This window comes from Megachile rotundata, chromosome 3 (assembly GCF_050947335.1).
Source record: "Megachile rotundata isolate GNS110a chromosome 3, iyMegRotu1, whole genome shotgun sequence".
In the NCBI taxonomy this organism is placed as follows: Eukaryota; Metazoa; Arthropoda; class Insecta; order Hymenoptera; family Megachilidae; genus Megachile; species Megachile rotundata.
In genome coordinates, this window is record NC_134985.1 from 21,033,429 (window position 1) to 21,058,271 (window position 24,843).

Below are 24,843 nucleotides of genomic sequence, written 5' to 3' on the forward strand. Positions count from 1 at the left end.
TCTTCAAACATACAAATGTTCAAATTTCTAAATTCCCAAATTCTGAACTTACAAATTCTCAACCCTCTAATTGCCAAACGTTTCAATTTCCTAAGTCCCTGTTTTACAACGTCATGATTCACACTGTCTCTATTTACCAACGTCACAATTTCCCAAATTTCCAAACTTCCAAATTCACAAAATTCCCAAAAATCTCAAGCTCCATAAATTCCTACACCCCCAATCCCTAAATTCCAACCTCCTACAACCCCATATCTCTACACCCCCAAATTCTACGGTTCCCAACTTCCCAAATCTCGAAACTAGGTCTCCAAGTTCTTACTTCCCCAAATCCCAAAATCCTCAAGATCTCGATTATCATATTGCGTTTAAAGACATCAGATTTGCGGTTGACTGTACGCGGACCGCATGAACAAGAGGAAAAGTAACGAAAAAAGTGAACGTCGCCGAATTCGTGAAGCTATTGCGGATAAATACCTTTCGTGACTCTTTAATAAAACTGCACGTGATACAATGCGAAGGGGCTGTCACGTTTCGTACGTATATAAATTTTGCGAGCAGGGTTGATTCACAACGTTCTGTTATGCACTGCATACATTGCATTAAGCAACATTAGAGAATAGAAACTTTGACATTGCAAGCCTAACTTTATCAAACACTATTCTGATATAATTCAGACTTCTTCCAGATCTAACAAAAATTAATCTTAAAATCTTAAAGAAATTTAACTAAATTTAATCTAACTCAGACATAACCTAAATTTAATCTAAATCAGACATAACCTAAATTTAATCTAAATCAGACATAACCTAAATTTAATCTAACTCAGACTAGAGACTAAATCTAATCTAACTCAGACATAACGTAAATCAAATGTAACTCAGACATAACCTAAATTCAGATCTAAAGTAACCCGAGTATCCTAACCTGAGCAAGCCTAATGAAATCCACATCTAATATCTTGGATGTCATCTGAATGAAAGTTAAAATTAACCCTAATTCACCCTACTATTGGTATGTGATTGAGAAAGTTTCAGAAAGATGTCATTCGAAAGTGAAGGCTAGTCTTGTTCGCAAATGCAACAAGTAGGAAAGTTCATTGACCCGGAGCAACACGTTCAGTTCTCAAGGATGCCACCGACATCCACGACAAGCCTAAGTAGATGCCAATCGTACATCCATCTCGTGGCTCTCCCACAAGAGCGTCTTCAGACGAGTTCACACATCCATGCTCAAAACCGTAAATTGACGGAACCCATAAAAGGTGTTAAAATTCTTCGGAGATAACTGGTTAAATTATCGAAATGCTAAAATTGGTTATATCATCGCTATTAGAAAAAGTAATAATAAAGAGCTCCATGTTTCTGTAAAACTTTTATTCAATGGCAGAACGGTGCTTAGACTTTGCGGTACAAAATCATCAGACAGAAATTTTCATACAAACAGGTTTCCGACGCTGTTAGATGCTAGCCGATTAACCAAACTTTATTAGACATCTAACCCAAAATTGATTCAACATGGACGTCTAACGGCAGTCGATCAATGGAATGCGCTAATCACATTTTCGACCATTTCCCTTTTCACTTTCCGATTGGTATGGTCGATCGAAAGTCCAAGAAGGTGGAACGTGCTTGGAATCCAACGACCAGTATTTCACCGTTCCATTCATATTTGAAAGCGAGAATACTCGCGTGACCGTCTCGCTCGCACGTGTGGACCTAACAAAATGTCCCTAACCCGACAATTACGATTATTTTTTACGCGAAGATATCCTTCGCCCAACTTTCACGAGGAATTCCTTTTCTATTGCCTCTAGAAGTGCGAAAAAGGGAGATAGAAATAGGTCTGGGAATCGCAAATAAGCGTTTGAGGAGATCGGCAACTGTTTCTTTTTCTCCGCGTTACGTAAAGGCTTTCGCCTTCGTGGAAGTTCTAACGGTCGCGGTATCCTTGAGTTTAAATCCCGAGACACGTGGCTGAACGCACAGGGACTTCCTCGAATTCTCACGATCCGCGAAAATATGCACGTACGGGGGGAGAATTATACATGCCGGGAGATAGTCGAGCCGTCTAGATAGCAACATTCGTGACGTCTAACCCTGAAGCGGGGTGGTGCTCTCTCTTCAAGACGAAGATCGTCGCGGCATCTCGTATAAATTATAAAATATCCGCTGTCCACTCTCATGAATATTTACCGCGACATCTAACGTTTTATTGATGATGATTGCGAAAAGACGAGATCGTTCATCGGAAGATACGATCAAGATTTTGAGGCTATGAGCACATGTGGTATGCATGATGGACGGCTGCATGGTTTAAAGGGATTATGGGCATCCATTATTGTCCCATAAGAAAAATTCTGTATGCTCCGCTTGGTCGGTTCAGAATTTTACGAAATTGAGGTCTCTTTCCACATTTTGAGTAGATATTTTACTAATGATAGACTACCTGGTTTTTCGTAGCAATCTTTTGGAGCACAAATTACACGATGACTTGGTGCACTCTTAACTAGTGACGCATATTACTATGTTCAAATCTAACGATCTTGATTCCTGCTACCTTGTATGACCTGTATGATCAAGACTTGCTGAATCAAGACATGTCTATATATTCCAACTTTCTTTATTCGTCTAAACATTGCAGCAATAATTAGTTAGGTTAAGAACTTCGAACCTAAGCAAATTTATTTATTCAGTAAGTACTGTGTACCTAAGATGGATACATAAGTAAGTTACCTCTCTACATTTCAATTTTAAGTGTACGCAACACCTAATTGTTACGTAACTATTACCCTACCAGGGTTCACCACATCTCTCGTTGTATCGCCACGCCTTTCGTCTCCAATAGCTCTCCAGTAAATATGAATTTCCACGAAGAAGCGACGTAAGAAAGAAAACTAGGGAAGGTGATCAAACGTGTCAAAGTCAAAGCGATCGCGTGTCATTTGACAATTAATAATCTTGATTGAAATGCTTCCTTATATGACCTGTAAGATCAAGACCTGCTAAATCAAGACATGTCTATATACTCCAACTTTCTTTATTCGTCTAAACATTGCAGCAATAATTAGTTAGGTTAAGAAGTTCGAACCTAAGCAAATTTATTTATTCAGTAAGTACTGTGTACCTAAGATGGACTCTGCGAATATACCTAAGTAAGTTACCTCTCTACATTTTAATTTTAAGTGTACGCAACACCTAATTGTTATGTAACTATTACCCTACCAGGGTTCACCACATCTCTCGTTGTATCGCCACACCTTTCGTCTCCAATAGCTCTCCAGTAAATATGGATTTCCACGAAGAAGCGACGTAAGAAAGAAAACTAGGGAAGGTGATCAAAAACGTGTCAAAGTCAAAGCGATCGCGTGTCATTTGACAATTAATAATCTTGATTGAAATAATCGTCGGTGAGGAGGTTATACAACGCTGAAAGTCATACAACGCTGACGGTCCTAGACAAAGGTGGCAGCTGTCGCGCAGCACCTGCTTGTGTCACCACCTTTCAAGTAACAGCCTAAGTGTTCCTCCACCGAGGAACGCCGAGGTTCGAACTAAATAGACGATTGGAAATTTCAACCGGACGTCCTCGACCTTCGACAGTAATTTCGCATGCGGATTCGAGGCAGAAAGGGAACTTAGCAACCGATAACTTTAATTTGCGCGACGATCGCTTAGAAAGGAATAGGGGGAGAAACAGGAAGCTTGGACGAGAATCTACATACTGGATTTTAACAGTTGGTTACTTCACTTGGAATATTAAACCAGTATCATTATGTTAATTATAGAATGTTTAAGATCTTTATTGTTAGTTATGACATTTGGATTTAGTGTCTTTTGTGCTGGTAATTGGGGAGGTTGTTCTAATGTTTCATTTCAATGTTCTGATTCTGTCATACAGTTCTACTACTTCTTATTTCACTATTTTATTTAAGTGAACTTGTTACTCTTCTTGACACACTGGCACATTGAAATTGTACCAAATATTTGCAGAATATTTTGTTATATTGTTTTTCATACTTTCAAATAACAGTACTTTCAATGGTTAACAAAGACAGTCAAAGTGTTAACTCTTATTTTATATCTCCGACTTTCCCGTTTAATAACTTGGACACCGCTTGTCTTGACGGTTGAGTCAGGAAATTTCAATTACCCTTTCTGTCCGACAGGAAGTCAGAAGCACCGAGGTAAGAGGATAGAAAGATATAAAATCCAACGAGATCCGATAGGATGTTATATCCACCCTTCCTTTTCCGGTGTCAACCTTGTCCTTCCCTCCTTCTTCCTCTCTTCCTTCACCTCGTATTCTGCCCTCTCGCGTGTTCCTGTCGAATTTCCTTCCATCTTTTACCCTTCTCGCAATTACTTTCGTGTATAGCACGCTGTTGCCGTCCTAAATTGATTAACAAGTGTCGCCCCTCGTTTCTTTCGTTGTCATCGTGTCACGTGTTCGCTACAATTGTCACGATTTTATCTGCCATTCCACGTGCCTTTCTTCGCGTTTATCATTTCCGGGCTGTTTCCGTTTCCTATCTTCACCCTTTTCTACCAATTTTATAAACTTTGGGAAATGGACGATTTTTTAAAGGAATCTACAGGTTAGAAAATAAATTCGTTTTGGAAGTGAAAATATATCTTGTCTGTCATGGTTCAATAGCACGCGTGGAGATAGCCGTGCGTGACGATACAACGCGTGGAGATAGCTATGCGTGACAATACCACGCGTGGAAATAGCTGTGCGTGGCAATACCACGCGTGGTAATATCATACGTGGAGATAGCTGTGCGTGGCAATACCACGCGTAGAGATAGCTGTGCGTGGTAATACCACGCGTGGAGATTGCTATGCATGGCAATACCACGCATGGAGATAGCTATGCGTGGCAATACCATGCGTGGAGATAGCTGCGCGTGGTAATACAGCGCATGGAGATAGCTATGAGTGGCAATACCACGCGTGGAGATAGCTGTGCGTGGCAATACCACGCGTGGAAATAGCTGTGCGTGGCAGTACCACGCGTGCAGATAGCTGTGCGTGGTAATACCGCGCGTGGAGATAGCTGTGCGTGGTAATACCACGCGTGGAAATAGCTATGCGTAGGAACGCCACGCGTGGAGATAGCTGTGCGTGGCAATACCACGCGTGGAGATAGCTGTGCGTAGCAACACCACGCGTGGAGATAGCTACGCATGGAGATAGCTGTGCGTGGCGATACCACGCGTGGAGATAGATGTGCGTGGAAATACCACGCGTGGAAATAGCTGTGCGTGGCGATATCACGCGTGGAGATAGCTGTGCGTGGTAATACCACGCGTGGAAATAACTGTGCGTGGCGATACCACGCGTGGAGATAGCTGTGCATGGTAATACCACGCGTGGAGATAGCTATGCGTGGCAATACCACGCGTGGAGATAGCTATGCGTGGCAATACCAAGCGTGGAGATAGCTGTTCATAACAATACCAAGCGTGGAGATAGCTATGCGTGGCAATACAACGCATAACAGTATCAACGCACGGCGAAACAACGCGTGCAATTACTCATGCATCGAATTAGTCACTCAAAGCGACACCGCCCACCAGATAGCAGTGCGTGTATAGCAACATAACGTGATACAACGCGTGACCATACAACGCAAGGCGATACCAACGACCCGACGAGTCCGTAACTCAGCGAGTTAGTAACGTATGGCGATACATCATGTGGAGTAGGCCAACCGTGACCAAACACGCGTGACACTACACGCAGTAATAATGCAGCGTCACACCGCGCGACATCTATAGTCTCCAAAGAACATTAAGAATACAATTACTTTAACATTGACACGTTTATCGCATCAACCATCGAGCAAAAAGACACTATGGATGCCGGTCTGATGTAGCATGAATACGGGGCAGACCGATGGACATTACCGAAGAAGGGACACATCGGCTGGTACGCGCAATGACCTTATTGTTGCGTGACGGCCAACAGACGCATGGAAGGAAGGAAGGAAGGAAAAAGAAGGAAGAAAAAAAGGAAGACTGTTAGCCGAAGGGCCACTGGTTGCAAAAGGGGAACGTAGCGCGGCAGACGAGAAGCAAGGAAGTGGCCGAAAAGAGGGGAAAGTTCGGAACTTCGGCAGATGTCCATGCGAGCGCGGCATGCGTGGCCACGATGGGTTCCTTTTTCCTCTCCCTTTCTCACGAGACGCCTCGATTTTCATCGTGAAACTTGTAAACTACGAGGGGAATCAACGTGTATAATCGTGTATCGATGAAAATCGGTCGATGAATAGGTTCGTTAACCCTCTTCCGTGCGTGAGAAGGGGACACTATTTATTATCCGGAATTGCGGACGTTTCCCTACTAGTCTGATACACTTTCGACAGCGAAGAACGCAAACTTTCATCTTTACCGTCAATTTTTATAACCATGCGTTCTATCGCCACACTTTCGATTGCGAATTCTCACACACTGTTTTGACATGCATTAGACCTTTATGTGGTATACATCGCCATGTATTCCCACGCGTTTCCTATGCATCACATTCCCAAGAGTTACATCGCCACAAGTTAGAACCGTCCCTGAAGGTTTAGTCCACACGCTGCCCAATTCGATTACCTCACACTGCATTCTCACACATTCTACCACCTGTTACATCCCCATGCATTAGATTCCCACATTAATCTCCGTATCACCAAATCTTAGGCCCTGCCTTACATCGCTTAGCGTTATATCAAACCTTCAATATATCGCCACATCACCTGTCCCAACAATGATAGAACCTAGGACGTTCCCGTGCCGAGGCGCACCGGTCCCGAAATTCCGCATATTTTACCAGGGCGTTCCCTTTGATCGGTAGTTGGTCCGCGGCACGAGCTTTTAAAGGCACAAATTGAGGAACGCCGCGAGTGTGCTCGTGGTCTGATCCGAGGAGGGGGTGGGTCGTGGGGGTAGCAGCTGACGCGGCCCAGGGACGAATGGATCCTTTGCACCTGGTCTCTCCTAACTTCGGAAAATCGACGACAGAATCAATTGTGCCGACGTCGAGCACGCGACCGCACGCGCTCCCAAACGATAACGGTTGCATTGACCCTGAGTCTTGACCCGTTACCCAACTCAGGAACATTGACTCGCCTCCTACAGATAAACCTTTGAATCTGCTCGCTTGAGGAATAACTTCCGCTGCACCGAGGCCTTTCTACCGGAGCTACTGTTCGTACCGTTGCTCTCTATGACCCCTATAGATAACCCATTCTTCGAGGCGATTTTAGGACGATTTCAAAATCTTTGGATTGGTAGATGTACCGTCACTTCACACTTGATGTCGGTAGACGCAAGACACTTTGTAGGGAGACACTTTGACATTCCTCGCTGGCTCTATGTATCCCCACCGTTGTTAGGATATACTAGCTTGTCTTTATAATGATAGATAGATCATTCATTCAGAGTAGTCTCGTGAACTTTCCCTTTAAGTGATCCCTTCAAGACATGAAAGACATCTCTTCAAGACATGGAAGACATCCCTTTAAGGCATCCCTTCACATCAAATATGAAATCAACTGTACTTGAGAATTGCTGTGGAACAAATATGTGTTTACAGCTGCTACATGTGAACATATCAGTCCATCATTTTGCTCCTCAAGTCCAAATATCCTACAATGTCCACTTAATATTTCGTGACCCTACTGAATACTCAGAAAATAAATATTCTGTAACCACATCCTACCCGTAATAACCTTCGTTGATAAGACTAGCATGACCGATGCAGCAACCACATAATGGTACGGTGCCATAACAGTGCTGTAACGACCGTTACGAAGTTTTTGCCCTGTAAAAACGGGACAGCACGGATAATGGGCACCTCGATGACATTATAATGATCTTGCGCGAACAAGACAGAAGCAAGGTAATCACGCGCTACGGTGCTGAATGAAGCGAGCAAGAGTTTACTGGTGGTCTAGGGATCTTGAGGTAGGCTGATTCATGAATGACATTGAGGTATCCTTCCCGAGCTCGTCAGCACGGCCAGATGAAAAAGAAAGATTGAATGGAGCAGGCGGAATGTACATACGACGAGCCAAGATCAAGGTCAACGCGTTTTGGTATCTTCCTTCGGGGACCGGTCGAGTAGCGAGACACGCGTGAAAAAAGGAAAACCCTAAATTCTTTCGAAGTAAATCAAGGCGTTTGCGGTATGAGGTGATAGATACAAGGCTGCGAAATTAGAAAGTAACCTGGCGGAGCGCACCTATACCTGTTCTACTAGCGCCAATATGGCGGAGGAGATGTAGTCGCTTTTACTACTTGCGGCGTTTCGAAACTGTTCTCATTCTATTTTAAATACTAAACCTGTCTAACGATAACAATTATAAATCTAATAGATGGTTAGGTTACTTACACCGAAAGTACATCTATTCTATTTTACATCTGAATTAATGGCAATCCACTATCGCTATATAATTCTGCTAGCATCTGCTAAAAGTGCAAGTCGCGGATCCAAGCATAATTATACGCGAATTAATTATAACCGCCGCTCTGCGATAAAGCATCGAAGAAGGAAAAGAAACAAGTTTCTGAGGATCGCTATTCGATTTCTAATTGCATCGTAAAAATTCCTCGTGGAAGAGATAAAACTCCCAATTAAACGGACAGGCATAGTTGTCCGACATGAACTCGCCATCGAAGCACACAGATGCGCATCCTGTGAAAGGGAGCCAGATATATCGGAAGATGAATTCGTATGCCGGTTCGAGCACGCTCCGTGCGAGCATGGGGTGCACGGTAAAGTATATATGTACCTATCTGGTACTTGCATACCATGCGTGTGTAAAAGTACACACACGTACACGTATAAGAGCGAACGACCAGGCAACGACATCAGGGTAGAAGTCCTTACGAGAGACATCTGGCTACCACCTGCCTCGATGCCCTCGCACTGCCAAACTTCCCCCCAATAGAACGTTCCCCGAGCATGCGCACCCGCTCCTATGACGCATGCATGTGGATGCACGTGTATTCTAGGATGCACGTGTTCCGAGTACAGTTGCAGCGATGCCTTCTGCCGGGCGAATTCGCGAATCGCGCCGGCTCACTATTTTAGGAGTTACAGATTTTCACACGATTATAGACTTCTCGAGGCATCTGTTACTTGAGGAATTAGAATTTGGGGATAGGGTTTGAGAATTTGGGGATTTTGAGAAATTGGTAATTTGGGAATTCGGGCATCTAACTTGAGGAGCTGAAGCTTTGGGGATTTGGAAATTTGGGGACTTGAGAATTCGGGCATTTAAGAATTTGAGGAGCTGAGAAATTGGGGGCTTGAGAATTCGGGCATTTAAGAATTTGGGAAGCTGAGAATTCGGGCACTTAAGAATTTGAGGAGCTGAGAATTTGGGGACTTGAGAATTCGGGCATTTAAGAATTTGAGGAGCTAAGAATTTGGAGACTTGAGAATTCGGGTATTCAAGAATTTCAGGAGCTGAGAAATTGGGGATTTGAAAATTTGGGGACTTGAGAATTTGGGCATTTAAGAATTTGGGGAGTTGAGAATTCGGGCATTTAAGAATTTGAGGAGCTGAGAATTTGGGGACTTGAGAATTCGGGTATTCAAGAATTTCAGGAGCTGAGAAATTGGGGATTTGAAAATTTGGGGACTTGAGAATTTGGGCATTTAAGAATTTGGGGACTTGAGAATTCGGGCATTTAAGAATTTGAGGAGCTGAGAATTTGGGGACTTGAGAATTCGGGTATTCAAGAATTTCAGGAGCTGAGAAATTAGGGATTTGAAAATTTGGGGACTTGAGAATTCGAGCATCTAAGAATTTGAGGAGCTGAGACTTTGGAGATTTGAAAATTTAGGGACTTGAGAATTCGTGCATCTAAGAATTTGAAGAACTGAGATTTTGGAAATTTCAGAATTTGCAGATTTGAAAATTCGGTACTCTGAGATATAAAAATTAGTAACCTAGAAAATTTAATAACATAAAAGATTGAAGACTTCCCTCAAACACAGATGGCGACAATAAACCCATAAACCAAACACGATAAAAAAGTTATAACTTCTCTATGTTTCAAGTGCTCTTTGCAGAAATATGGTCAGATCTACCGGTTGGCTTTATGGTTTTATGGCGCCTTCCTAAACACCTTAAGGATAGTCAAACTTTGCCCACTCCAAGATATTGCAACTAACACACAGAAACTGGATTCCCATAAAAGACACTGAGCCCTTCATAAACGAATGGCGTCCCAATTCAAAGTCGATATTTTCGAACTTCCAAATTGAACACATGGTGCATTGAAAACAAGGACCTATGGCAACCCATCCAAACGTTAATGGCACGATTGTCTGTTTAATATCCTATCCTGGATTCGTATGATCGACTAAACAGCCTTGTCGTGCACATATGTCACATCGACTTCCTCGCTGCACTGGGAGCCATGTGCCGCGGAGCATGATACAGCTTGTTTCATACTTTGAAGTATAGGGTATTTGAAAATGTCACCAGCCATCACAGTGTCATCTCTGAATTTTTTGCAATGAAACTTCTGCAAAGTTGAACTGGAAGTTCAAGATTAATATTGAAGTTCAAGACCAACCTTAGTTGACATACGACCACAACGTCACAGTATAAATAATCGTACGAAAAAGTAGCGTTATCCCCATAATGCTAAACGAAAAGAGATTGCAGTTGAATCGAAGAACATATTCTAAATACCCACATATTTGACAGAAGGGAGTAATTGTATCAGTGATAAATTAGACTTGCCTCTCGATTCCTAGAGTTTATCTTGCGTCGTGCGAATGGTATGCACGTCCTCAAAGAGGTTAAATTTCTTTCATTACCAGAACAGAAGAGACGACCTTGCCAAATAAAAAAATCATCCAGTTAAGCCTTTGAACGACTCAATAGATACGGCACGCAGTTTCTTGTGGAACAGACTGTAAGCAAGGGAAACTCCGCAGCCCCTCCGGGTGTCGCGGTACAAAAAAAAAAGACGAGGGGGAAGCCCCTAGGGTAGCGAGCTTCATCCCCCTCGTCAGTCTGGAGGTGCGCTGGTCGTACCACGCCTTTACTATACCGCGGTGTGCGCGCGACCGACGACCAATTGTAAATCGAGCGAGGAGCCACCCGGTGCTCGTTCCCATGACAAGTGCGATGGGTATTTGCTCCTCGTGAATCTTTAATTCCACCGTGGGAATCGAGGCTGCGTCAGAAAATCGAGACCATGACGAGCCGATTCGCGCACCTTGCTAACGCCGGCTGATTAGAGACAACGTCCACCGATCTGATCCTATCTACCCTTACTCTTAGGCCACTGGCCTCTGCTTCGGGGTATGGCCGATCTTAGAATCTATTATTAGCGACGTGGAGACCGAGGGAAAATTTCCGAGGGAATTTGGAGAAACGGGGACTCATGGAAATTTTTGATACTTCAGGGGACTTAGTTTGTACTTTAGGAGGAGGGAAACTTGCACTTTCCTGAAGTCTCAAATTTTCAAGTTCTCACATGATACATTCCTAAATGATCAAATTCCTAAAATTCTTTTACAAAAATTTTCAAACTTGTTTGAAGATAAATTTAGAAAATCCCAAATTTCTAAATATGACAATGATTTTGAAAATCTCCAAATTACATAACTTATTATTGAAGAATGAATGAGTAGTGGATCCTCCTTGTCTAGCATCGCCATTTTCCCTCTGAAAGCATACCTAGCATACATCAAACCTCACCATTCGAATTCTGTAAAATAAACCTTTTGTACCGCAATTAAACGCACATAATATCGACCTTGATCCCTACCCTATAATGCGGAGAGATAAGTCAGAAAATGGGTGAAAAAAGAGAAACGCAGAATGGAGTGGAACGTTCGAAGGCAAGAGATCATTAGAATTCATCGTGTCAGCGTTGAATGAAAGCAGCGGAGTCGGTCTATCATTTGGCGGTCCCCCGTTCGAGAACAATTCGAAAACATATGCTCGGTTGCTTTTGGAGGACTCAATAGAATATAAGAAGGCGTCGCTTGCGGACGAGAGAAGGCGCATGCAAAGGCTTTGCTAGGCAAAGTCGTTCCAGACTACACACGGGTCTTTCTTGACTGGAGCAGATGCTGGAAATCAGGCTTCGCCCTTGTGCGTACCCTGTGACGATCGGCGACCCTCGAGAAAACGAGTGTATATATGCCGGCATCGGAAATAATGATACGACCAGAAGAAGAAAGCGGCTGTGGAGAGAAAAGAGAGGTTCGTTCCATCTTCGAAGGGGACTTCCTCAAGGGGCCCAGTCGCGAATCTCGTCGGAAGAACTGGAATCCCTTTCGAGAAATTTGTTACTTGACATTTCTCGGGCTTGTTCTATCCCCTCCAGAGACTGCGCTTCTTATATATTCGTTGCCTTACGCCATTGTCCGTCAAAGGCTTTAAAAGAAGCGCAGCTGCTTAAACGGTTATTTAATTGTCAACTATGAGAGGACACTACTCCGTTACGAATTTAAATGCCGCCGAGATCTGCCAGACATCTTTCGACGGATTCTACGGTCGAGAGACAAGAATCTTGAGAACGGTCATTGTTGGCTAGGCTTCCTATGAGTTTCTCTAAAATTAGAGCGAACCGCGGGAGCCTGCTAAGTTTACTATCAACCATGCACCCCGGTTGCAGCGAGCTGTGCTCGCGCTCTAGGAGGGTTTTTTTCCTTTACTCCTCTTCGCCACACGCGACGGTCGGTCAGATTCCGAAATTTATTTATAATTATTCTATAGAGATGATACTTTGGTATTCATACTATATTAATTAGGTTTGAGATTTGTTCTATATCATCGTTTTATGATATAGAGCTGTTAGTTCACACATTGTAACATTAAACATTCTCTCATTAAAGAAATGGCAAAATGCAGGTGTTAAAATTGAATGACCAATTTTCGCGCGCAACGTTTCGCAAAATTTCGCTCGTAGCAACAGTATAGTCCTTAACAGCCCATTAAACCCGAGGGACTGCTTAGAAACCCAATCACGTGTTTCCTGTTCTATTCTACCTGCTCAAGTAGCATCTATGCATCGAAAAGAGAATAAAGAGGCGCCGGAGATCCGAGGGCAGATTTCCGTGAAATTCTCAGGACAGTTTGCGGACAAATGTCTGCTGTCGGTCGGAACACGTGCCGGGTCATCTTAACTCGTTCAGAAACGTGAATCGTCCGAACATTCCGTGCCTCAGAGTGAACCAACTTTCCTGGTGACACATCTATTTCTGTGATACACCCCCACTCGTTCGACCGACAGCGCTCACGGTGGTTTCTCCGTGAACCACGGAGTCACGTGCTTTTCGCGATTAAGATGCGGTTGCAGCTCGTGGCTTCCGCTAGATTTTTATACTAGCGAACGCTGATAAGTTATGGAAGTCTATAAATATTCCTAAGATTACAAATCTTTAAATTTCTCCAATTTCAAAATTTCGAATTTGTGAATTTAAAATTTGTACACTTGTCAAAATGTTTCCTGCAAATACAAAGACTTTGAAATTCGTATCTTTCTTCTTTTGCCACTATCCTCGATTCCTTCTTTTTTCGTTCATAGGCCCGAAATCTTGATTTACCAGATATTCTTCGATCTCGTTCTTTCTCACGAGTCCCGCTCCAGCATTCCACAGCCGAAATTAGCTAATTTTTTACCATTTCGAACATTTATAAGTATTACAAAACCATGCTGCATACGCGGAGAGTAACCGTTCCAAGTCGAAACAACGAGGAACTTACTGAAAGGCGGTCAGGGTTGGCTATTAAGCCAATTCAGAAAATAGTTAATATGCCGGCCAGTTAAAGGACAGAGACGCAAACTTGTCCGCCGGCAAACGAAATAAACGACCGGGGAATTCTCAACGGGTTCGATCTGGAACCGGGTTTAAATCTCCTTAGTCGAGAACGAGTCTGCCCCGGCTATAGACCTGCGCGAAAGAGAGCCGGGCCTATACGGGGCCCCCAGAGCTTCTCCCCCCGCCCCCTGCCCCCCGGCTCCGGGCGATAAACGAGACTCAAAGTGGGATATCTGCTAAGCAACAACACGAGGGATAGTCGGAGGTTCCTTCGAAGGTGCCTGCCTGCTTTTCTTTTCTGTCTGCTTGCCTGCCTGCGTGTTTTTCTCTTTTCCCCTCTCTTCCTCCATTCATCGGCCTCAACCTATTGGCTGACTTTTCGAAAATGCCGCGCTCGTAATCGTCAACTGAGACCGTCGAACTCTTATCGAAAATTTATTAAAGTATCCTTAGGTCTCTAATCTGGATTTTGGAATTTTTTGATGTTGAAGTTTTTGAGAACGTTGACTAGGGTGGGTTTAATTAGTACCATGGTGAATGTAGAATAAAGTAGAATTACTTCATGTACCTCATATGTATCATTTGCACTTTCTAAAAGCCCCAAAATCGCAGTGTATCAATTTCCAAATTCAGCATCCCAAATACCCAAATTTGTAAAACCCCAAATATTTAATAATTAAAACTAACTCTCTACATCCCCATAATAATAAAGAAACTACACGTTTTTAAAAAGCCTTCCAACTTTGAACGTAACAGGCCAGCCTCCATTAAGAATTCAATGAAATAAATCCTAGTCTCCTGGTGTTGTAAAGGTTAAAAGTTAAGTCACATATGATTTTTTCTTTTCCAACGTCGTGACGTGCTTCGTACCGATTATAAAACGTAAACGCGTAGAAGAGAGTAGTTATATCCCGGTGTTGCAATCTACCCCGAGATAAGGCCGCATCCTTTGATATCGACGCTGAAACGTAGCTTCCGGTGCTCGCGACGAGATGTGTTTCGAATGCTTGTTATATGTTCTGCACTCCCGACGAGGGTGGCTTTGCAAGTTTGTTTTGATAAAACTGCATGGACCTCGTTACGATATCAGTTTGCTTAAGATAAATCTGAGGAATCAACGAGCACTTGAATCGCCGATAACCTTGCATCGGGATCTAGAAACCTATTAAATCGGAGACATAACATTGTCAATGGCTTACTGTTTACTCTAGATCTTCGATTACCAAATAACATCGATTCAGATGAAACTTTATGGATGCTTAGAGCGATATGACACAATAGTTCTTTCATGGTAAAAAAATAATCACATCCATATATTTTCTAACTGCAGATGCAGATTTTTTGTGGAACTCTAGTCTGATAGGTGCAAAACTTTTTTAAATTCACCTCGCAAGATTTTTGTTATATTTGCAAGATTTTTTAAAACGATCAAATGAATTTTGGATCATACTTCAAAGATGAAAGTGTTAAAAACGAGGTTAATATTAAAATAAAAATAAAATTTTACTAATAAGAATTGAGAAGTATGAGTATCAGTTAATGAGACAAACAAAATGTTTAAAAAAATGTAAAAAAGTTGTCGTGTGTTTGGAGAGGGGGTAGGGCCATTCGGGCCCAGCTGTGCCAATACAGTCCCCCAAGAAGCAAATGACTTCACCGAAACGTATAACTATTGCACGTGTTTGTAGCGATCAGAAAAGAAAAATTGCACTATCAGATGAGAAGGAACATAAAGAATGTAAATGGATGTACACATGGGTTACTTACGCCTCGGTGGGTGGTGGAGAATAAAAGGACGAGTGGTAGGTAGTAATATCCACGACCTTCGCTGGCATCAGCAGTCCACTCGACACTACATCCATTCTCACGGTTAGCCTTCCAGGAAAACTCGCGGTCAGGGGTTCCCGAATAGTTTTCGACGGATCAGGTCCCGAAAACTCAAAACTCCACCGATACTACACTCTCTTTCTTCCTTTCTCTTAAGTCATAACGCCGCGAATGATTAAAACTCCACCACGTACAATCGAGCTTCGATATTTACACCGGTAAACTTATTCTACACGTGCATGTCATCGACGACGCGTCGCCGAATGTAAAAAATATTGGCGGGCTATTCTCGAGGAACTCGAAAACATAAGAACCTCGTGTACCTCTGTCGGTCTCTCTCTGTCGCGGTTTGTTGTGTTCCACCACCGCGTTGCAAAACTTTGTCGCGCGTTAAAGAAGAGGAGGGGAGTTTGGGCGCACGCGTCGCGACACTGCAAAGGACGTTCGCTTGAAAAATGAACGCGAGAAAGCGATGTTGTCGTCAAGTGGAGGGAAAAAGGGCACGGATCGTGGCAAAACGGGAAACGACGGTCGTTACGAGCCGCGGGCGAACACGTGCGTTCCTTCTGATCGGTCCTCGTCGTTGGCCATAACGCGAGAGAGCGTAATCGAGCTGCTTTGTCGCGACGCGCGCCCAAAATCGAGCTGAGCCGCGCCGATGTCTCGACCGTTCGGTGTTTGGATTTGAACTGAAGGTTTATACCGGCTGGCTGCTTGTTTGCCAGCCTGCGCGGACGGGTCCCTAACGTGCTCTCGTGCTGTGCTGGGCTCTGTTGGCAACGTGGAGGGGAAAGGTAGGGTCGCTCGAGGAGGGTAGGGAAGGACAGCAGAACCATGGGACGGAGAGATGGTACGGAGGGACGATCAAACGACCGTCCCTATACGTACGCTTTCGGCTTTCGACTGTGTGCGTTAGGGCAGAGATTCCCAAAGTGTGGGTCCGAGATGCTGGATTATAATCAATGTTAACATATCCCTCTCAGAAGGTTCCCTCTCAGTCTTTGGGGTGCAATTTTGCAACTTACGGTACAATTTTACGATCTGAAACCTTTTTGATCTTGGAATCAACTTTGAGGTTCTGGACCTTTGACTTAACTGTGTAGCAACCGTGTGATTCGGACCTTCCTCGAGATCCTCCCCAACACCCCAACCTCTCCAGAACAGTAAAAATTTGATCGTCTCAAAATTTCAAAAAGTTGCTCACGCCCGATAAAGAAAATTGATGCTATTGGTAAAGCTAAAGTATCGGGTCCACCCAGACAGAATAATTGTACCAATTTGTGGACCGCTGGAATTTAACTTCGGGTCCAAGATTTGAGATTACGGAAAATAAGCGAGGGCCTCGATAATCCACTGTCGGATCGCGTTAAATACTAAAATTTCAGGAATTTTAAAGGTACCGAAGCGTCTTTTTATTCGTCCTTTTAAAATGTACGTGTATTACAAGCGAATGGATCGCGAAAATTGACCGTTCTCGAAACTGGGTCTCGGGCAATAAAAGTTTGGGAAGCCCTGCGTTAGTGGCTACATGCGTCCTCGACCGCCCATAGTCATTCAGCCTGGGTAAAAAACAGTTGAACGGTGATGCTGCGACGAAAGCTCTTTCATTAACCCTTCTTTCCCGAGGATTAATAGAGTTCTGAATCAGTTTAGACGGAACGGGAATTTCGATAATTATTAAAGCATGTGCTCTACTTTTTGTGGGGGTAGCGAATCATGAGAGAATGTTTTGATACGCCCCTCTGTACAAGTTCATGTCACTTTTTTATTCTTTCGTTTTCGGTAAATTTAATCAATAATTAAAACAAGTTTCATAGGAGGAAAACTGTCTAAATGGTAGGCGTTAAAAAGGACAATCATTTCGAAAAAACTTCAGGTCAGAATCAACCGTGTTTTGCTTGCTTCGACCATTTTCGTGGCATGGAGGACCACCATGACATATTTTACTTACGTAATGGAGTATCATTTGCTTATGCCAGGTATTCAGAAAAAATACCTTCTTATCTATGCAACTGCAGGGTGAAAAACGTGTTGAAATATAAAAGTAAGAGGACATCTTTAAATTACGTAACGGTAACTTTAGCAATACACCCCCTTCCGCTATAAGAATTCCACAAATTTTGTACTCAAACTCCATTCCAGAATTTTACATTTCAGGTTGTACCTTACAGTGATACAATATGTGAAAACACAGCACGTGAAGATGTAGGAACAGCGATGTAACTTGTGATAATATAATTAATGGCGAGACAAGGTATTATATTAGCAACGCGTTGAGATGCAACACGTGGCGAATCCCAAAATGCATAATTCTGTGACATTTATTTAAATTCCAGTCGGGTCCAGCATTTCGGTGTGAATTGACCTTAAGGTATGTTCGGTGCGACCGTAGAGAAAGAGAAAGAGGAAGAGAGGTGCAGCAAGAAAAATAAATGAACAAGAGGAGAAGCATGTACGGTGAGGAATCGAGGAGGTGGTCGGGGACACGGAAGAGAAGAGAAGACATGAGAAAGACGAGGAAACAAGAGGAAGGGGTCCGAAATATAAGTCTGTGCAAGGCCTCGCGGTTTCGCCGTTGTGTTCTGAGAACCGATCGCCTCTTGAAACGCGAAAGAACAACAAAAGCTGGGGGTCCACGTGAAATCGACATCGATCTTCCTGCGCTCCGGATTTAAATGCAATAAAGGCAATTGGGATGGATTCCCTTTTCTCGAATAACACTATTAGGTAATCGGTAACGTTGTTAATTAAATCCAATCAATGCACTTTCATAGACCAGAAAATGGTGTTACCTAAGTAGTTACTTAAGCCCTTATCTTATAATAACAGTGCCTCGCGCTTGTGGCGCAACTCACGAGGGGACCCGGGTATCGCTTCTGAAACAACTAAGTGCAACTAGTGTTGGAAACCCTAATAGCTTTCACACTCCATTTTCCGGACATCTTTGTGACGGTACACAAAAGAATTAAAGTAATGCAAAACGTATTGCTCGGAATAGGTTCCAGTAAACGACTTTCCGTATTTGTGAGGTTAACAATTTCTGTGGGTCATACACCTTTTTGAAGTTGGAACCGAACGTGACTCTGTCTCCCCTTACCCTTTTGTCAGGTCGGTAACTTCAATAACATATTATTCTTACTTCGATCGTTCTGGTAACGGTGTATTGTGATGCAGTAAATGAAAAGGAGTTAACGGCGAGTTTAATATCAACGTCTAGTTCATTTACCAGTTTGCCAGCCTTTGTCAGCTATTCAGCATGACCGGATACGCCGTAGACGTAAACACTAAATACATAGAATATTGAAATGAATGCAATGCCCGTGGAACAGGTCACGGAATTCTTTGGGCCTGGTCCTGAGACCCGGCCGCAGAATAAAGATTTACCCCGAAAAAAAATTACCATTCAGCCGAGTAGCTTGGGAAGCGCGAAAAATTATGCCTGGATCCTTCTCCTTTTTTTTCTTGTCTTCTCGTTCCTTCGTCGTCTGAATCGGCGATATTGTCGGGCACAGATTACAGTCTCCCTGGCCCGTCTTGCTCGCGTCGCACCAGATGGCGTAATATCCTTTGACTTCCGATCATAATAACCAACGCGATTCAAGAAGAGTCGATTCTTCTCTGTACAGGAAACCGTAGTTCGCGTGATGCCCTCAATGGTATCCAATTCTTTCCTCCTCGTTTTTTCACGCCGTAAGACGCGCACGAATTACCGTGCACGGGATGCAAAAGATTTACACCGCAAAATAATACGTTAAATCTTTCGTGGCGAGTCGACGAAGCGAGAAACCAAAATATGGGATAAAAGCGTAAAAAGAACCCATCTTGCAGGCAAAGGGTACCAACTTTGAGTCGCCGATTTCAATGAAATTTCACATACTCCTGCGTTTATGTAATTATTCGAGACTTTGAGGATTTGGAAATTGGAGAACTCTCCATATTACACCTATGCACGAGAAGAGAGAGCAGATGAAAGTCAGGTAGTATCGAGAATGACCTTCTTTGTGGCGCACCGCTTAGACATGTCACGAAAATAAATGATAAGCTGTCGTCAAATAATATCACGAGGTAGGCGCAACAGTAAGATAGATTAGACCGTCTATGCAGCATGAAATTCTTCAAACGGAACCTGCCACGAAAAGAGATGATGCCGTGTAGGTACGTCGCCGGCTCAAGGCAGAACGATGAGTCTCAGAATGGATGCAGGTCGTTTCTTGATGCAGACAGGTTTTTCCCTTTGAAGTGCACGGGGAATCCGCCTTCCGGGTTCTCATTCGTTCCATTCTCACGTGCAGAGAATTGTTTATTGTAAACGCGACCGAAAGAGGCTGAGAACCATCGAGAGTGGCGCTGTTGGTATTCGTACTGCCGAGAACGGTATGCTTCCCTAGGTAAAATTACCGCGTTGGAAGTAGGCGCCACCAATTATGAATTTCTGCTGGTTGCGTTTTCAAGTTTATAAACTACGAAATTTAGAAATTTGGGAATTTCAGAATTCAGGAATTTGGAGACCAAATTTTGGGATTTAAGAATGTGGATTTAGGGATTCGGGAATTTAGAACTAATTCGAAAATATAAAAATTAAAGAAGCCTCGATTGCCCAAGGTTGTAAAAAGCCCGTGGCAGCCTGTAATTTCACAAAACACAGAGTTACCGACTGCATCGGAGTACTCGTTGGCTGCACTTTAAACCGGATTCGTGTCCGTGGGTCGGTAACTGGTCAAAAAGCAGCATAAATTACTACGCTCTTCCTGCATCGAATCTTTCCCAGAGGTTTTCGAACTTCACCGACCTTCACGGCATAATAAAACGATCGAAGATTACAAGGCTCTTCGAAGAAGTTAGGGTTAAATACCACGAGATAATATCGGTTTCGAAGATTCTGTTTATTATGTTGCACGTTGTACTAACGAGTTAGTAATTAAGTTGACTGTTTGCGCGACTCTCCCCCGGAGGAAGGCGTCGTTTAAACTTTCGCTGCTGGCGTGCACGAGTACCCGCGTGTTAATTATCGAATTAAGAAACACATGTCCACGGTAATGAACTGTTGCTACTTCGACAAAGTAGCGACATCGAACGACGGATAAACGGGTAACAAGCTAATGGTATAACTCCATAAATATTGACGTTATCGTAAGCTGCCCCGTAGCACAAAAAAAAGTATAGTTCGAACAAGGATTACGTATATACTGTATCGTTCAAAATAGTGTTATCTTCCGGAGATTTAAACGCGGTCGAGATCCGTTAAGTTTGCTGAAAAAATACCAGATAACGGTGAAATGTTTGAATGAGATCGAGACTCTGTATGGGATTTATTGCCGGATGATACGTGTTGTTACGTCGGGTCTAATTGTGGCCAGCGCCATTTTCCTCTTCCTCCCACGACTGCCTATCTAATCTCGAATACCTCCGAAAGGGCCGGAGATCCGAATTGGGCCGCTGAGCAAAGCTCAATGTCAGTTTGCTCAAATACAACGCGACAATGTAACCTAACCACGGGCATCTGTGCGAATCGGTCGCTGGCAGACATTTTTATCAGACCCGTGGCAAGATTAAAGAGCATCCTGTCGCTGGCGGGCTAACACGCATCCAGAATGGCGATTCGCAACGACGATGTCGCGATGATTCGCGCACGCTGGTGTGAGAAGACAAATAGAAGACAGCTGCCACGTTCATAGAAACGAAACGAGACGAACGAACTTATGAACCCTCCTCGTCTCTTTCACCCGGCAATGATGCGTGCCGTTCAATGGCGTACCCTTGAGTGTGGGCCCAACGAGACATCCATGGAAACAGGGAAGGGATACGCACGCACACTAATGCCTTTCTAACACGCATGCTCGTATACATAGTAGCCAAACGAGAGAGGAAAAGACGAAGATGAACGAGGAAAGGGACGTGCGGTAGAAAAAAATGTAGGAAAGAATGCTGGAACCAAGGCTGAAGGAATGAGACGTGCAAAGAAAGTCTTAGAAGAGAGGAAGGAAAGGTAATTATGCGGGATACAGTAACCATTCTCCAACTGGGGAAATTAGCGACGGAAAAGCTCTCATGTGGGCTTTGATCGACCATTGTGAATCATCGAATTCGGAACTTTGGAATCTGAGAATTTGAAGTTTTAGGAATTCAGAAATTTGAGAATCTACAAACTTGAGATTTTTAAAATTTGGTGAATTCGAGTGATTGGTAATTTGGAAATGATTTTGCAAATTAAAAAATTTGAAATTCCTGAAAAAAACATTAGACGTACAGAAGATATCGTGGTTCATATTTTGCCAAGCGTGCAGAGCCCGTGGCTGAGGCCGCTGCTAACTCATCTCTCATCCCGGCTTCCAGAGCATGTAATGCTTCTACTTATCAATATTAACTTGCCTGTTGGGAGATAGAATGACGTCAACCCATGAACCCCGGTGTCCCGCATGGCAACTGGCAAGACGCGTTCAGTAAGGACGCAAGGACAAACAGACGCCGCGCATAGCGTTCGAGAACACACCGCACCATACCACGCAGCGCCACACACGTTTTCTCTGCTCGTGCTGCATTTCTTGCTCCACCCTGTCGTTTTCTTCGTTCCACTTCGTCCTCTCTCCTTCCCTCCACCTTCCCCTCGGTCTGCTTGTTCTTTTCTTTACACCTTTTGTAAACTCTTCCTCTTTTTTCGAACGCGTTTTCTTTCAGTCTCACTTCCGCCCGTTCGTTTGACATTATCTTTTTGTTTCTTTTCGCGGTTCGCGTCATTTTTGCAGGGTTAACTTCGCTGTTACGCCTGATCTCCTTTCGGATCTTTCATTTTTATATTTCACCAGTCATTTTTAATAATTATTCCATCAAATAGCTCTGAGGCCTATTAGTTTCTCTACAATCTGCATTCTAAGCTAGATATTGAAGTATGGATGTATTATCTATGGTCTACGAATAGTCTAATGCATGGCAACGCGTGACCAAACATTATAGAAATCCAGGAAGAACCATGGCTAGGCAAATGAGTGTGGTAAAGGGAGATACGGGGTTCATGCAGATCCTCGAACGCTTTGAAAAGTAAATGATTCAGGGGTGGATTTGTACCATCTGGACTGTTAATTTCGAGGGTTGTGGCTAGACCACGAGCAGGGAATAAACCATTCCATCATTCTCTTTCGTAAAATTCGATTTTTGCCATCATTATTTAATATCTTATCTAATAATAGTAATACGCATTGAAAAAGGGAAAAATCTATAATTACAATTGTATAAGTACCTTGTGTGCCGCTGGAAAAGGTATTCAGGTCTTCGACGCTAAAGGGTTTAAAGACGTGAATGTTTGAACAAACTTGAAGTCCCATTCGAGGCCGACTTTCCAGGAACAACTTGTCGGAGAAGGAATTTATCGGTAGGTATTACGGTTCTTCTTGGCCGCTTTGCTTTTGCTGTAAAGCAAATATAGGGAAATGGAGACAGAGCTGATGATACGTCGGAAGGGAAGATCCAGTTTGCGAGAACACGTTTTGTGGTTAATCAAAGCTTTCCAGGGGCGCCTTAAAACCTTAACATAGGTTTCCCTTTCCCTTTCTAGTTTCCCTCTAATAATTAGTCGTAAATCAAATCAAAGCAATTAACCTTAATCTCCCGTTTAATGAATTTAGTTTGACAAATTTCATAAGATTCAGATTATTTGCACTGCTTAATTAAGCACGTTTGAAGAAGCAATATGGCTGCCGTGTACCCTCATCTCAACACTCAAGTGCATATTTCGTTAAGCTTTTCTCATATGATGCATGGCGCCAACATGGTCACGTTACGCACGATTGTTTCTCTCGAATATTTTCTTTCGAAAAGAGAAAGCTGACCCTTTTGAGAAGAGTTTACCACGCGTTACCTTATACCTTTCTAGGTTACCGGATCCGCGAATGAGAAAGACGATATCGGTGCAAAAACTTCGACAACGTAGATAGTGGCTAACCTCGAAGTTGTCGATCACGAGATACGAAGTTTTTTGTCCATTTTAAGATCGAGATATATCGTCGAAATCTGAAGATGGGTTTTATAAAAAGAGCCGAGTACAAAATATTCTTGTAAAAGAGACCGACCAGATTTTTACTTTTTTACGTCGTTATTTAACCCGTAAGCGATATAGTGATCATTCTGTTAAGTGCAAAGTATGGTAGCTAACCCCATAAAAATTTTTAGAAAAAGATGAGTTATTGCTTTGTTCAAAATAAGATGAAAATAAATATATTATTTGATATAACCTAGTATTTATTAATAGTTATATTAATGATAAGAAGAACGTATTGCAAAACAGAGGAATGTGCCTACTCTTTGTATTTCGACGTATCTTATGACCTAGGGTGAGAACCGTGAGTACATGACGCTTTCTTCGTGGTGTCGTGTAATACGAAGAAGGTATAATAATGAGGAAGAGGGATGGAGAAAAGCGGAAGCTGAAAAGAGAGCAGTGTAACTAACTGTGACTAAAAAAGATGAAAGAAGACAAGGAAGGAAAAACATGGGGACCGGTGCATGTTCTCTACGCATGCCACGTGTTTTACCACCTGCCTTGGCTAGACCCTCGATAATGTAAAAAATATACATACGAATCATTTAAATACTCTGTTACCGCGAGAATGTTTCCGAAAAACGATAAAATCCGTGAGTCCATTACGACCAAAATAATTTCATATTAGACATTAACCCTTCAGACATCGATACATCACTGACATAGAATAACATTTCAGCCTGAAAATTTTAGATTTCTATATTTATAAATTTCTAAATTTTTAAACTTGCAAGTTAGTGTAATTGCCAAATTGCCCTATTCCCAAATTTGTAAATATGTCAGACTTCTTTACTGCACGTCCTGTGCTTCGATGCCCACGTTCTTTGGCGAACACTTTAGTCTACCCATCGTTATTTTAATCAATGCGATAAAGATCCGAGTAAGTCCGTAATTGCGCGTGTTTATTAAATGACAAGGGGACAAGTTGAAAAGAGAAGTAAACGAAGACACGAACGTTTACGAGAAAGAGATAGAGACTCACCTCTTTCTGGCAAACCACATATCGATCAGTACTGCATCGTTCGTCGATGATCAGCCGTTTCAGAAAACACGATAAAAATCACGATTCGTTATAATAAAATTCTGTCGGTCTTCGGACTTGACAATATGGCCGAACTCACCCTCGATCGAATAACAAATATTCGCAACCTCTAAGGGAGAGGACGTATCGAAGACTACGGTGTCAAAGTGCGGACA

The 24,843-nt window shown here is 42.9% G+C and overlaps 1 protein-coding gene across 2 annotated transcripts in view; it reads right to left on the bottom strand.

Annotated features, from left to right (window-relative positions):
• Myb (proto-oncogene like protein Myb) overlaps positions 1–24,821 on the bottom strand; it is a 40,963-nt gene extending 16,142 nt beyond the window's left edge. The window contains exon 1 of one of the 2 annotated variants that reach the window (XM_012292898.2): positions 24,629–24,821. In XM_012292898.2, coding sequence (XP_012148288.2) covers positions 24,629–24,648 — 20 coding nt within the window. In that variant the 5' untranslated portion in view covers positions 24,649–24,821. Of the gene's footprint in view, positions 1–15,554; positions 16,319–24,628 lie in introns of those variants that run through there. The other variant, XM_076530239.1, reaches the window with a different exon arrangement.
• Between the last annotated feature and the right edge of the window lie 22 nt (positions 24,822–24,843).